The sequence below is a fragment of the Anabrus simplex genome, chromosome 1 (assembly GCF_040414725.1).
Source record: "Anabrus simplex isolate iqAnaSimp1 chromosome 1, ASM4041472v1, whole genome shotgun sequence".
NCBI lineage: Eukaryota > Metazoa > Arthropoda > Insecta > Orthoptera > Tettigoniidae > Anabrus > Anabrus simplex.
The window spans coordinates 1,582,214,964-1,582,227,079 of record NC_090265.1 but is presented as its reverse complement, the minus strand read 5'-3'; the positions used below and the strand labels follow the sequence as shown (position 1 = coordinate 1,582,227,079).

General features: G+C 38.6%; 1 protein-coding gene across 1 annotated transcript in view; it reads left to right on the top strand.

The window, feature by feature from the left end:
* Positions 1 to 11,892, top strand: part of LOC136881061 (protein obstructor-E) — a 50,872-nt gene extending 38,980 nt beyond the window's left edge. Inside the window, exons 3-5 of the mRNA XM_067153671.2 lie at positions 3,540 to 3,740; positions 6,434 to 6,629; positions 11,257 to 11,892. Coding sequence (XP_067009772.1) covers positions 3,540 to 3,740; positions 6,434 to 6,629; positions 11,257 to 11,398 — 539 coding nt within the window. The 3' untranslated portion in view covers positions 11,399 to 11,892. The remainder of the gene's footprint in view (positions 1 to 3,539; positions 3,741 to 6,433; positions 6,630 to 11,256) is intronic.
* Positions 11,893 to 12,116: the final 224 nt, after the last annotated feature.

Below are 12,116 nucleotides of genomic sequence, written 5' to 3'. Positions count from 1 at the left end.
GTGTGGAGAAGCCATCGATCCATGGAAAGTCGCTGAGGCTAGGCATATAACACCACGATCGGCAAGAAACGCTACTACTGGCGTTTTGAAATGGTACATAACTAAACCTGAAGTCTAACAACATGTGTGGTGCTAGAGGTACTGCAGATGCGGATGTAAGGAAAGTAAATTCTAAGTTCTTAATAGAGCAGCAGTAAGAAAGACCAAGTCTCGCAGTCAGTGCACGTGGAAAGTATGTTAAAGAATTTACTTCTAATGGTTTCACATTGTACATAACGAGAAGAAAGGAATAAAATATCAAACATAATCACTCTTGTTGGCAAGTAACCAACAGAAGATCTGGGCGTAGTATCGGTCGCTAAACTCACTGTTTGCTTCTCTCTGGCTTAAAGACGGTATTCTCGTTGTTAATAACGTCATTTCTCAGCTCCTACCTCATGGACTGAGATCAAACCAAGTGCAAAAGAATTCTGAATGCCTCTATATTATTATTAGCATTTTTATTAAGAAACGGATATGAATTTTGTTTGCATTCATTAAATATAAACAGAATTGCATGGCAACACCTTCAAAAATGGCAGATGCCGTCTCCGTATCGTGTATGCTATCAACCCTCTCAAAATCATAACAAAAGGAAAATGAATGTACTGACAGAGCTACATTCTTATTATATTAGTAAAATAGCCTAAAGATATGAACAAAATAATTTAAATATCAGAAGGAAAGATTTGTGGTGCAGTGAATACGTTAACATGAGGACCAATGTAAATGTATATGATGGATTCTTTGAATGCTGTGAGGCCAATGGCATCGATTCCTACTTTAATTATTCTAAGTTTCTTGCAGAAGTCGACAAAGGAAGTCGAAATTGTTCTCTGGCTCCGACCGTAAGTTAGTTTCAAGATTGAAATTAATGCGATGATCAAACCCGATAATGTGCGGGGCCAGTAGATTCGACAATAATGGCGGAGCAGCAATAACATGGGCGGGCCAGCAGCGAGGTGAACGTGAATGTTAAAGGTGAACGTGTTATAAAAATACGTCAACACCATAAGATCACTTACAAAGAATGAAGCATAAATACCGGGATAAAACTATGAACCGTGCGGGACACCGATACAGAGCTTCCAAACCGGTACGGTCCTGGCTAAACCGGGTCGTATGGTAATCTTAAGTATTCTTGATCCTTTTGGTCACTTGTATTCATAAATTGCTATACTTAAGGGTGATTATAGGTACGTTTAAAATCTGTTTGCACTCTAGTCTCAATAAACAACCCGGTTTCGTACAACCAATCGAGCTAATTCAGTTACGAAAAAGGAAATCCCTAAAGCAGTTCTTATCAGCCAAACAGCAACGGGATATCGGTAAAATCGGTAAAACCCCAGTGTTTTTAGTCTGTATCACTCCATCATCACCCTTGCAGAAAATCCATGCCTTCAAGACATATCATTAACTCCTGTATATGTGTTCACCACGTTATATTTAGGAATATATATATAATATAACCTAGTGAACTCAAAAATATAATACCTCACTTAACCAAAATCATAATGACAAAATACTTAAAACAGAAACACTGAGAAATGTAATAAATATCTCTTTTATCCTTCTTCGGACGGGAATAATTAAAATACATGAAGGACCGGTAAAATAATTTTCCAGTACTTTTGTTAACATAATGTTTGAAGGGAATTAATATCAGTGGAGATATTTAAAATTCTTCTAAATTATCACTCTACTCCATAGTGCTCGGCGATTTATACTTTAACAAGGGACACCGTTGTCCTCGAACGCTCTGAACCGCACTGTGTGAATTCTAATTATGAAATGCCGATCATGTAACTTTACTTCTTGGTTTTTGTATCGTAGCCTTACAAAATCAGCGATCCTTCTAACAGGAAGCTTTTATTGCCAAATAAAGTACACATCGAGAACTTAGCAGTATTTTTTGTTTTCGGTGGTGATATCTTGAGTGGAAAACTTGGATTTAAACCTGACCAGGAATCACCTACCAAAGGGATCTTATCACTGACATGCTCACAAGGGACTGAAGTTAGAAAACGTTTCATATGCTCTTTCCTTATTTTTCCACTTTTGATTACCTCCACATGAATGTTTCGTGGACATGTTGTTTCAAGTTTCTTTGAAAGATGTACACTGAAATTGCCGTGTGTCTCTTGCAAACAGATATATCTAATATGCCAACCACTGATAAAGCCACACCAGTTGTGTAACTGTATGTAGAGCTATGCACAGACTGCAATGCACAAGCTGTAATTTTCTCTCCTCTGTGAGATGGTGTTGACATTGAAGATGTTTCATAATGAAATTCGACTTTGTCTACACTCCCTTCTTCACTTCCTCCAAAAACTATCTTGCCTTCCGACGTATACTATTATTTTCTCCTATGCCCTTCCCAGTGACGAATGTAGCAATATGCCTGGATGAAATACCATAGTCAGCCTGAAGATTGGCGATGAAAGTAATCAAAGCTTTGAAATTGTCCAGGCCAAGTATTTCAGACTATTCCATTGCCCACATTTGCAGATACCAATAAGGAACTGTAGGTCCACGCTCATCTATCAAATTGCGACTTGCATGTTCTTTAAAATTTGAAATTGTGTCAGTCTATTTCCTTTGAAGTGAGCTCCTTTTCGTCATTTTCCAGTCACAATATTTAAAATTAACTTGCAATTTGATTTACTTCTAATGCACTTACTTTTCTGTAGGAGTTGAATCCACGATTGTGATAGTCTTCATTAATGTTCTCCAGTATGCTGTCATCAATATATATCAATATATTCTCGACTTGTTGACTGGAGATTAGTCGTACTCACTTTGACTTGACGGTTTCTGTTTCTCGCACGGATTCAACAGCCACCTTCAGGGGAGGATCTTCCTCTCGTTAAAAATCAGTATATCTATCCAGTGTAAAGTCATGCACTTCTGTGTCAACTCCACTACATATCTGCATTATTATGCTATGTAACATGTTCGCGAACTTCGACTCTATTTCTGTTTTCATATTCAGCACATCGTAACTTTGTCTCTTACTATTTTTACAACCTTCATGGGATAATTCTTCTCACGTTGTCAATGTACACAGTTTACACTCTATCCCGAAAACGTACACTCCAAGAGGAACACTCGTACTGCAGCTATACTTGTCAATACAGATACAACATGTAGAACTCTAACGGTGCTAGCAGGCAATTGCTGAGTTTTGCATGAAAAAGTCCCATAAGTTTATGATGAAATGTCTATCTATATTATAAGCATGATTTCATGCGAGTCAGTGCGTTTGAGGTCAAGTGTACCCCTTGTCAGCTTTGCTTTAATTGAAATAGTCAGTTTCTTCAAGTTATGTTGACAGAATTGACGTGATGTCATAAAGAACAGACAAGATATAAGAGGATCCTTTAGCTGTAAACTTAATGCGGGAAAAAGGCAAAGTGTTAGATACACATTTATTGTTCTCGAACACAATGACAATTTATACATATGTAGATTACTGATGTGTACCAATCTCTTTCCAGAGACCCCTCAGCCCAGCCTCCACTGCCCCCGTAAGAACGGATACTTCTCTCACGAGAGCCCAAACGTGTGCGATAAATTCTACTTCTGCGTGGATGGAAAGTTCAACATGATCACATGTCCAGATGGTCTGGTCTACAACGAGGCTAGTGGCATCTGTTCCTGGCCTGATGAAGCCAAGAAGAAGGGCTGTTCCTCTGCAGGTTTGTACTCAGATTACTTATTATATTTGATCATTTATCATTTAATTTAGGGGCGAACAAACAGCATTTTGAAAATAATATCATTTAATGGTTAGCTGCTTAGCATGCTGGCTTTGGTTAAGGGGGTCCCTGTTCGATTCCCGGCCGGGTCGGAGATTTTAACCTTAATTGGTTAATTCCAGTGGCTTGGGGGCTGGGTGGGTGCGTCGTCTTCAGAATTAGGATTCATCATAGGTAGAGTCCTATCCTCATAGACTCGCAGGTCGCCTATACGGCGTCAACTCGAAAGACCTGCTCTGGGCCTCTTCATGGGCCACGCCCCATTGTTATAAGTAAATTTTCAATGAAAATTCCTGTAAATTTGCTTTTAAGAATTCGTTTTTATGTACAGAATGGGCCAAGAGATAGCGCACCGCATGCTCGACCAGCGATGAAGAATAGAATCGTGAGTTTTGTTCAAATTGTTCAAATAATGAAAGTGTTGCAAAATTTCTTGTTGTCGTTACTGTGATAGATCTCAAACATATATTCGGTAATACCCCTAAAATTATTGGGAATGTTAGATCTTCTACCTATAGAAATACGATTTCGGAAGTTAAATCACACGACGGATCAGGTGAACACCAACTTGTTGCCAGATAAATGTTACACTTTTCAAAGCAGGAATGAGTAGTAGTTGAGGTATAACAATATTATATTATTAAACCAAATCTCACGGCGCAACAGTTCCAAAGAACCATGGCCTGCCAAGCGACCACTGCTCAGCCCGAATGCCTGCAGATTATGAGGTGTCGTGTGGTCGGCATGAAGAATGCCCTCGGCCGTTATTCTTGGCTTTCTAGACCGCGGCCGCTATCTCAACGTCAATTGTCAATTGTGATAATGCAGGCTGAGTGGACTTAGGATCAGCTCTCAGATTCAGATAAAATCCCTGATCTGGCTGGCTGGAAATCGAACTTATGGCCTCCGGGAAAGAGGCAGGCACGGTACCCTAACACCGCGGGACCAGCAGAATAACACTAAGGATTTCTAAATACTTAATTGATGTAATCGTTTCCTCCAAGATATGTTGCACAGTTACACCACCAGTCTGGTTACCTTCTCGTACCGGGATCTTCAGTACCTTCAGCTCTTGGCTTAAGCACCGTTCACAAAGTCCGCAAGTCATCTTCCTCCTTCACTTTTGGGGCATTCCATCACCCACCCTCAATTCAAAGGTCTGGTACCACTTCATTTCCTGATGGTACTACTCACAAGATTTCATCCGTCCATGAGATCATCATTATTATGAACACTGACCGGTATAAAATATAATACCCCCATACCCCACTTTCGGATCAGCTGGGGAGGGAGTGATCATTTACTGGAATCCGAAATATGTTTTGACATGTGCATTCTTTTCCATATTACTATTTATCTGTTACTACATTAAACTTATTAACTATTTCAATCCAATTTCTAAATTATAGTTTGTCTTTAAAGTTTATACATTTATTTTGTCCTATAAGTTAAAAGAGTTATCTTACCATCCTAAGTTGTATTAGTGCTTACATTTGGGTCATAAGTCTTTATAGAGTTATCATCCAATTACAAGACACATTTTGAATGAAAATGAGTGATTGAATGGCTATATGAATTGGTGAATGAGTGATGTCATCATTGAATCGTGTTCGTGCATGAATGAAGGAATAAACACCCTTCTCACCCAGTCAGGGATAGCCACCAAATGGGAAGAGAGCATTCATGATTGAGTGGATGAATGAATGAACTATATAAAAATAAAATACTGGTATACATTTAGATTGAGGCTATTCGAAGCTCTGCAGGTATACTTAAACAGCAGTTGATGTATGTGAACTTTTAAATAATGCCAGTTCTAAGCAAAGTAGAAATTATCTTAATGCAGAAGAACACATAGAGATCACAAAATTAATTCATTATGCATTCCGTGTTTTAAAAATATATTCGAATAAGTTATTATTAACATGCATGAGATGAGAATATTGTCAAAGAGTTGGAACGAAGGCATCTTCAGCACCTTGGCTTGGTGGCCAGTATTCTTCATAATAATGGAGTGTACAGTTAATTAATTAATATGCCTGTCAATGATAAATCATTAACAATGTTAAAGCTTATTCTGAAATATTTTGTACTAAAATGTTGTTCAGTAATGAACTCTATTTTAATATTGAGGATATCTAGAGAATTCAATCACAACTTACAATTTAAGGCTTAAATTATTGAAGGAAATATCTAATATTGCTACAGGCGTGCTTTATGTTGTTTCTCAGTAGGAGTTATTATAGTTATTTCAAATTCTTTTCCCGTACTAAAAACCTGTATACAACAAAAATTTAATAATAATATTTTTTTAAATTGTATATTTAACGTTTGGGAGCAGTTTACTTTATATTATAAAGACTTCATTTAGGGGCCAGTAAATCATCTGTCACGGTTATACTGTGTATTTCCGCTCGTAAATGCCATTTATCCCTAACGGTGAGTACAGAAAATGTGGTCTAAGCAGATGCTACTCGCCAATAGATCATTAGCGTCTACTTCTAATACTAAAGGCAGCCATTCTGGAGTGAATGTTCTTATTACTTTATTTCAGTCACTAACGTGAGACTCATGACCTTAATTTATTTGACTGATATTGCTCTTTAAATGAGTTTTTAAACATAATGTTTCAGATGTCTTCCAGTTCACTTGCCCTAAGGTGGACGAGGCTGAAGGTCTGACTCACCCTCGCTACGCTGACCCCGAAGACTGCCAGTTCTTCTATGTGTGTATCAACGGCGATACCCCCAGACGGAACGGCTGTAAGATGGGACAGGTGTTCAATGCTGTTGACCGTAAATGTGACTGGCCTAGAAATGTGCCAGAATGGTGAGTCCACGGCTGAGAATATTACCTTTCCATTCACAAATATTCATCTGCGTCTTTATATTAAGACTAATTCATACTTTCAATTTCAGAAATTAACTTTTAGATGCGTAGGAGAATAAAACATAGTTTGTTTTACTTCCAGTTTTATAGGTTATAGATCATAGTTTATAAACTTCATGGTTCTGAACCGTATTGAATTGGAATTACAATATAATTATTAATTTAGTAGTGGTTCACCTTTCAGTACTATAATATGCAATGTTCTAAAGTACATTAATTAGGGACTAGTTTCGGCCGGGGCTGGCCATCTTCAGCCTTAATGTAAAATATCTAATAACTAAACAAATGTACATGTACAAAATTTACATACAACAAATGAAACAAATATATACAAATTGACATTAAAAACTGGGATGAAATTATGAGTAAATTTGAAAATAACTAGGTTCTAACATCTTGAGTATGCTCATCTTCAAGACTCTTCCATGTATTAATTTATATACACAGAACTGTTAACCGAGCTCGATAGCTGCAGTCGCTTAATTGCGGCCAGTATCCAGTAATCGGGAGATAGTGGGTTCGAGTCCCACTGTCGACAGCCCTGAAGATGGTTTTCCGTGGTTTCCCATTTTCACACCAGGCAAATGCCGGGGCTGTACTTTAATTAAGGCCACGGCCGCTTCCCTCCAATTCCTAGGCCTTTCCTATCGCATCGTCGCCGTAAGACATATCTGTGTCGGTGCGACGTAAAGCAAATACCAAAGAAAAAATAGAACTGTTAGTTCTAATATTGCTATCATTACTAATTCAATTGTAAACGGGAACTGGTAAATGTTGATCCCGCAGTTTATCACCAAATCTATTTGAGTGGTGTTAGCCATATGCAAGTCATTGGACACCGCTGTAAATAACCACTAGCTGACGGAGAACTGTTAGATGTTGTTTTATCATCAATAAAAGTAATAAAATGAGATGCTCTCGTGGTGTTTGTTAAATCATGCTGAAATGTTGTTGGACATTGTCAGGACACCACATGAAGATGTGGTTAAAACAGATACATTGTGTCTGGTATAAAATTTGCAATTCATTGCGGTGCCCATGATGTTAACCTGAATAAATTAGATAAAATTAAATTAATGAATTGAATTGACAATATCCAACAACATTTCAGCATGATTTAACAAACACCACGTGAGAATCTCATTTTATTACTTTGATTGATGATAAAACAACATCTAACAGTTCTCCGTCAGCTAGTGGTTATTTATAGCGGTGTCCAATGAGTTGCATATGGCTAACACCACTCAAATAGATTTGATGATGAACTACGGGATCAACCTTTACAAGTTCACGTTTACAATTGAATCAGTAATGATAGCAGTATTAGAAGAGCCTCCGTGGCTCAGGCGGCAGGGCGCCGGCCTCTCACCGCTGGATACCGTGGTTCAAATCCCGGTCACTCCATGTGAGATTTGTGCTGGACGAAGCGGAGGCGGGACAGGTTTTTCTCCGGGTACTCTGGTTTTCCCTGTCATCTTTCATTCCAGCAACACTCTCCATTCACATTTCATTTCACCTATCAATCATTTATCATTGCCCCAGAGGAGTGCGACAGGCTTCGGCAGCCGGCACATTTCCTATCCTCGCCACTAGATGGGGGCTTCATTCATTCCATCCCTGACCCGGTCAAATGACTGGAAACGGGCTGTGGATTTTCATTCATTTTCAGCAGTATTAGAACTAACAGTTCTGTGTATATAAACTAATACATGAAAAAGTCTCGATGATGAGCATACTCAAGATGTTAGAACCTAGTTATTTTCAAATTTACTCATAATTTCATCCCAGTTTTAATGTCAATTTGTCTATATTTGTTTCATTTGTTTTATGTCAATTTTGTACATGTACATTTGTTTAGCTATTAGATGTTTTACATTAAGGCTGAAGATGGCCAGCCCCGGCCGAAACTAGTCCCTGATTAATGTAATTTAGAATATTGCGTATTATAGTATTCAAAGGTGGACCATTACTACATTAATTTAATAATTATATTGTCATTCCAGTTTTATTGAAAGTATAGTCAACTTTTTCTCCTTTGTATGATAGTTTTAAACATTATTTCATGTGGTTCTGAAAGGAATTTTGTGAGCCATTTAATGTTTACGTGTGTAACGAGGTCTGTCTATCAATTTATCAGCCCAGAGGCTGCTTGAATTCTCAAATAGTTTAACTGAAAGTTATGTGACTACAGGGAAACCACAAAAATCAACGTCAACACTATGGGAGGAGTGAGGTAGTTCTCCATTGTTTTATTTACTGCGCTAGAAAGCGCTGTTGTACGAAGATTGAAATTAATAGTTTCTTTCATAGCATCCAGATACACTAGTCATGCTCTGAATGTCTTGACTACCGGGCGAGTTGGCCGTGCGGTTAGGTTTCCCATTATCACAACAGGAAAATGCTGGGACTGTACATTAATTAAGGCCATGGCTGCTACCTTCCCACTCCTAGGCCTTTCCTATCCCATCGTCGTTATAAGACCTATCTGTGTCGGTGCGATGTGAAGCTAATTGAAAAAATAAATTGGAAAATGTCTTGAATTAACACCACCCATAACTCACCACCTTTCAAACTGTCAGAGGCATAAATAGAACCGAGACCATGGAAGCTACATTTGCCTCTGGGCTGTGCCATTCAATGAAAAAAAAATACTACGTGCATAAATAGCAACAAGGGGGTGTTAGAAGACAGGAATATATTATTATGATGTTTTTTCATGATTTAAAGATTAGAGGTGCAGAGGTAAACGAGGCCACGGAGCTTGTTGCAAATAGAACATTGTGAAGGCATGTAGTTAATTCACCGAGGTTTGCAGACTGAATGCTGAAGGGCATTGCAGTCTAAAACGAAGGTGTATGTATGCTCAATGCTTGACTACATTGCATACCTATTAGTCATATCTGTTAATAATAACGGCGTGTGACCTCCGAAGAGGCCTGGTACAGGTCTTTCGAGTTGACGCCGTACAAGGGACCTCCGCGTCTGTGAGGATGGAGCCCTACCTATGACGAATTCTAATGCTGAAGACAGCACAAACAAACAGCCTCCGAGCGATTGGAATTAACCAATGGAGGTTAAAATCCCCGACCCGCCCGGAGATCGAACCCGGGACCCATGTGCCGAAAGCCAGTACGTTATCCAGTTAGCCATGGAGCCGGACAGTAATATCTGTTGATAGCCCCATTGAAATGTTTTTATATTCGATGTATGTTATTAGAAGCTTATTTCTTAATATGCCAAAAATCATGTGTAGGCCTACTATGTTACATTGAATAAATAAATAGATTTCTCTCTCTCTCTCTCCCAGTCAGAGATGACTACCAAGTTGTATTGTAATCATAATTAAAACATGCAGTTCCTTTTTGAAAATACACAATATTTAAGGTATTCCAAATAAGAAAATGTTGCAAAATTATTTATAATTTACTAATATACTGTAGGATATCCCATAAATACTTCTTGAACGTGGTTTTTTTACATCCTCATACGGGCGTTTGTAGCCGTGGTTTAATTTATTGTTTACCCTTTTCTTTTCAGACACAGTAACAGAACATGCATTGTATACCATGCTCGTAATTTACTTCAAAAATTCCAATCTTGCTTTTTTGCAGTTACCTCTCCCACTTTTCATTTTCCATTTTATTGGTCCATATGTTAGTATCATATCATTTTTATGTTAGCATGTTTCTCATAAATCAGTAATCAACTACATGGCCTCATATTATCCGAAGTAGTATAGCTCTCTACAGGTAAACCTTCAATAAGATGAGTTTTACGTACCTTTTTTCTTTGCTATTTATTTTACGTCGCACCGACACAGACAAGTTTTATGGCGACAATGGAATAAGAAAGGACTAGGACAGAGAGGTGACCTTGGCCTTAATTAAGGTAAAGCCTGGTGTGAAAATGGGAAACCACGGAAAACCATCTTCAGGGTTGCCGACAGTGGGGTTCGAACACACTGGCCGCACTTAAGCGACTGCAGATATCGAGCTCGGTGTATTGAACCGTATCATACGGTGATCAACAGGTGGTCGGGTACACTATATACAACACACTCTACACTATACTAACATCCGGCCGTAAAGCAGGGTCAAGAAGACGATATCTCCCAATGTGGTTGATGGCTGAAAACCATGAACTTCTTTTTTTTGGTACTAATGTTAAGTCCTCAATTAACACCGGCGTTCTCACTTACAAGTACCATGCCATCTGCGTATCTGAACGAGCTGATATAAGCTCTATTCAGCTGAACCCAGTTCGGAGCTTCAGATTGTCCTGATAGTTACGACGCAGAATTTAATCCGACTGTTTGAAATAAACACCAGCACAGCCCATGCTATACAATATTCAAATTTGCTTCTTGAAGCTTATGCACTTGTAGAACATAGTTCACTCTGTGGTATAACCGAGTCTATCGCTATACCCTGTATTGTCGTGTTCCTCAAAAGTTTACTTAAGTTTGTCTGATTGATATGAACACCTTTACAGACTTCCATATCATGAATGGCTAAATTTACCATGTAGCTGTTGGTGTTAAAACATACGATTTATATTTGTGTTACAGCAAGGACTGGTACAAGGGCATATTGACGGACGAGGAGCTGTACGCCCTGGAGCACCCAAAGCCTAAACCCAAGTCAGACGCCGCCCACAGGCACCGTAATGGAGGACGTTCACGACAAAAGAGTGAAGATGAAGAGGCTTAAAACTGTTCCTTATTTCCCCAAAATCTTACTGCAATTGATGGTGCACGTCACAACGAAATACATAACTTAATCATTAAATTTGTCGCGATTTATTTACAGAACCTAAAATATATGTGCAAAGAGCAAGTCCTTCAAGGACGTTCGGAGCGATTTATTGTCATTCTGCTCTCAGTCATCCGTGCAATTCATAACATAGTTTATGAATAAGCATTGGTTGGGAAAAATGTGAGAATAAGGAAATTAAATTTGTTACAGAACTCTTGTTGTTGAAGAGTACTGTGCTGGCAAAAGGAATGAGGTTGCTTTGAGTAGCAATCCATGAGGTAGTATGTTGACTGTAATGGCATTCTCAAGGACATCAGTGAATGAGGAACGGTAACTAAGCCTCAAGATAGCAGTTTCCTCTGTCACTGGAACACCATTTGTCACTTATGATGGCACGTCAATTCTGCAATTTCGATTATCGTCTAGTTCCAAGATGGTTTTTATTTGTAAAACTAGCGAATGTACCCGTGCTTCGCTACGGTATTCTACATTGTATTCAAATATCGAAGTAAATAGTGTGCATGCAGTAAATAAGATTGTTTTAAAATTGCATGTCTCTTAGCGTTATCCGAGAAAGAGCATGGGGAGGTCCCCGTACGTTGTTTCCAATGTAAAGTGTTTGTTATGGATTTGTGATATAACGGCAGGCTCACTTGCCTACTGCCATTCACAA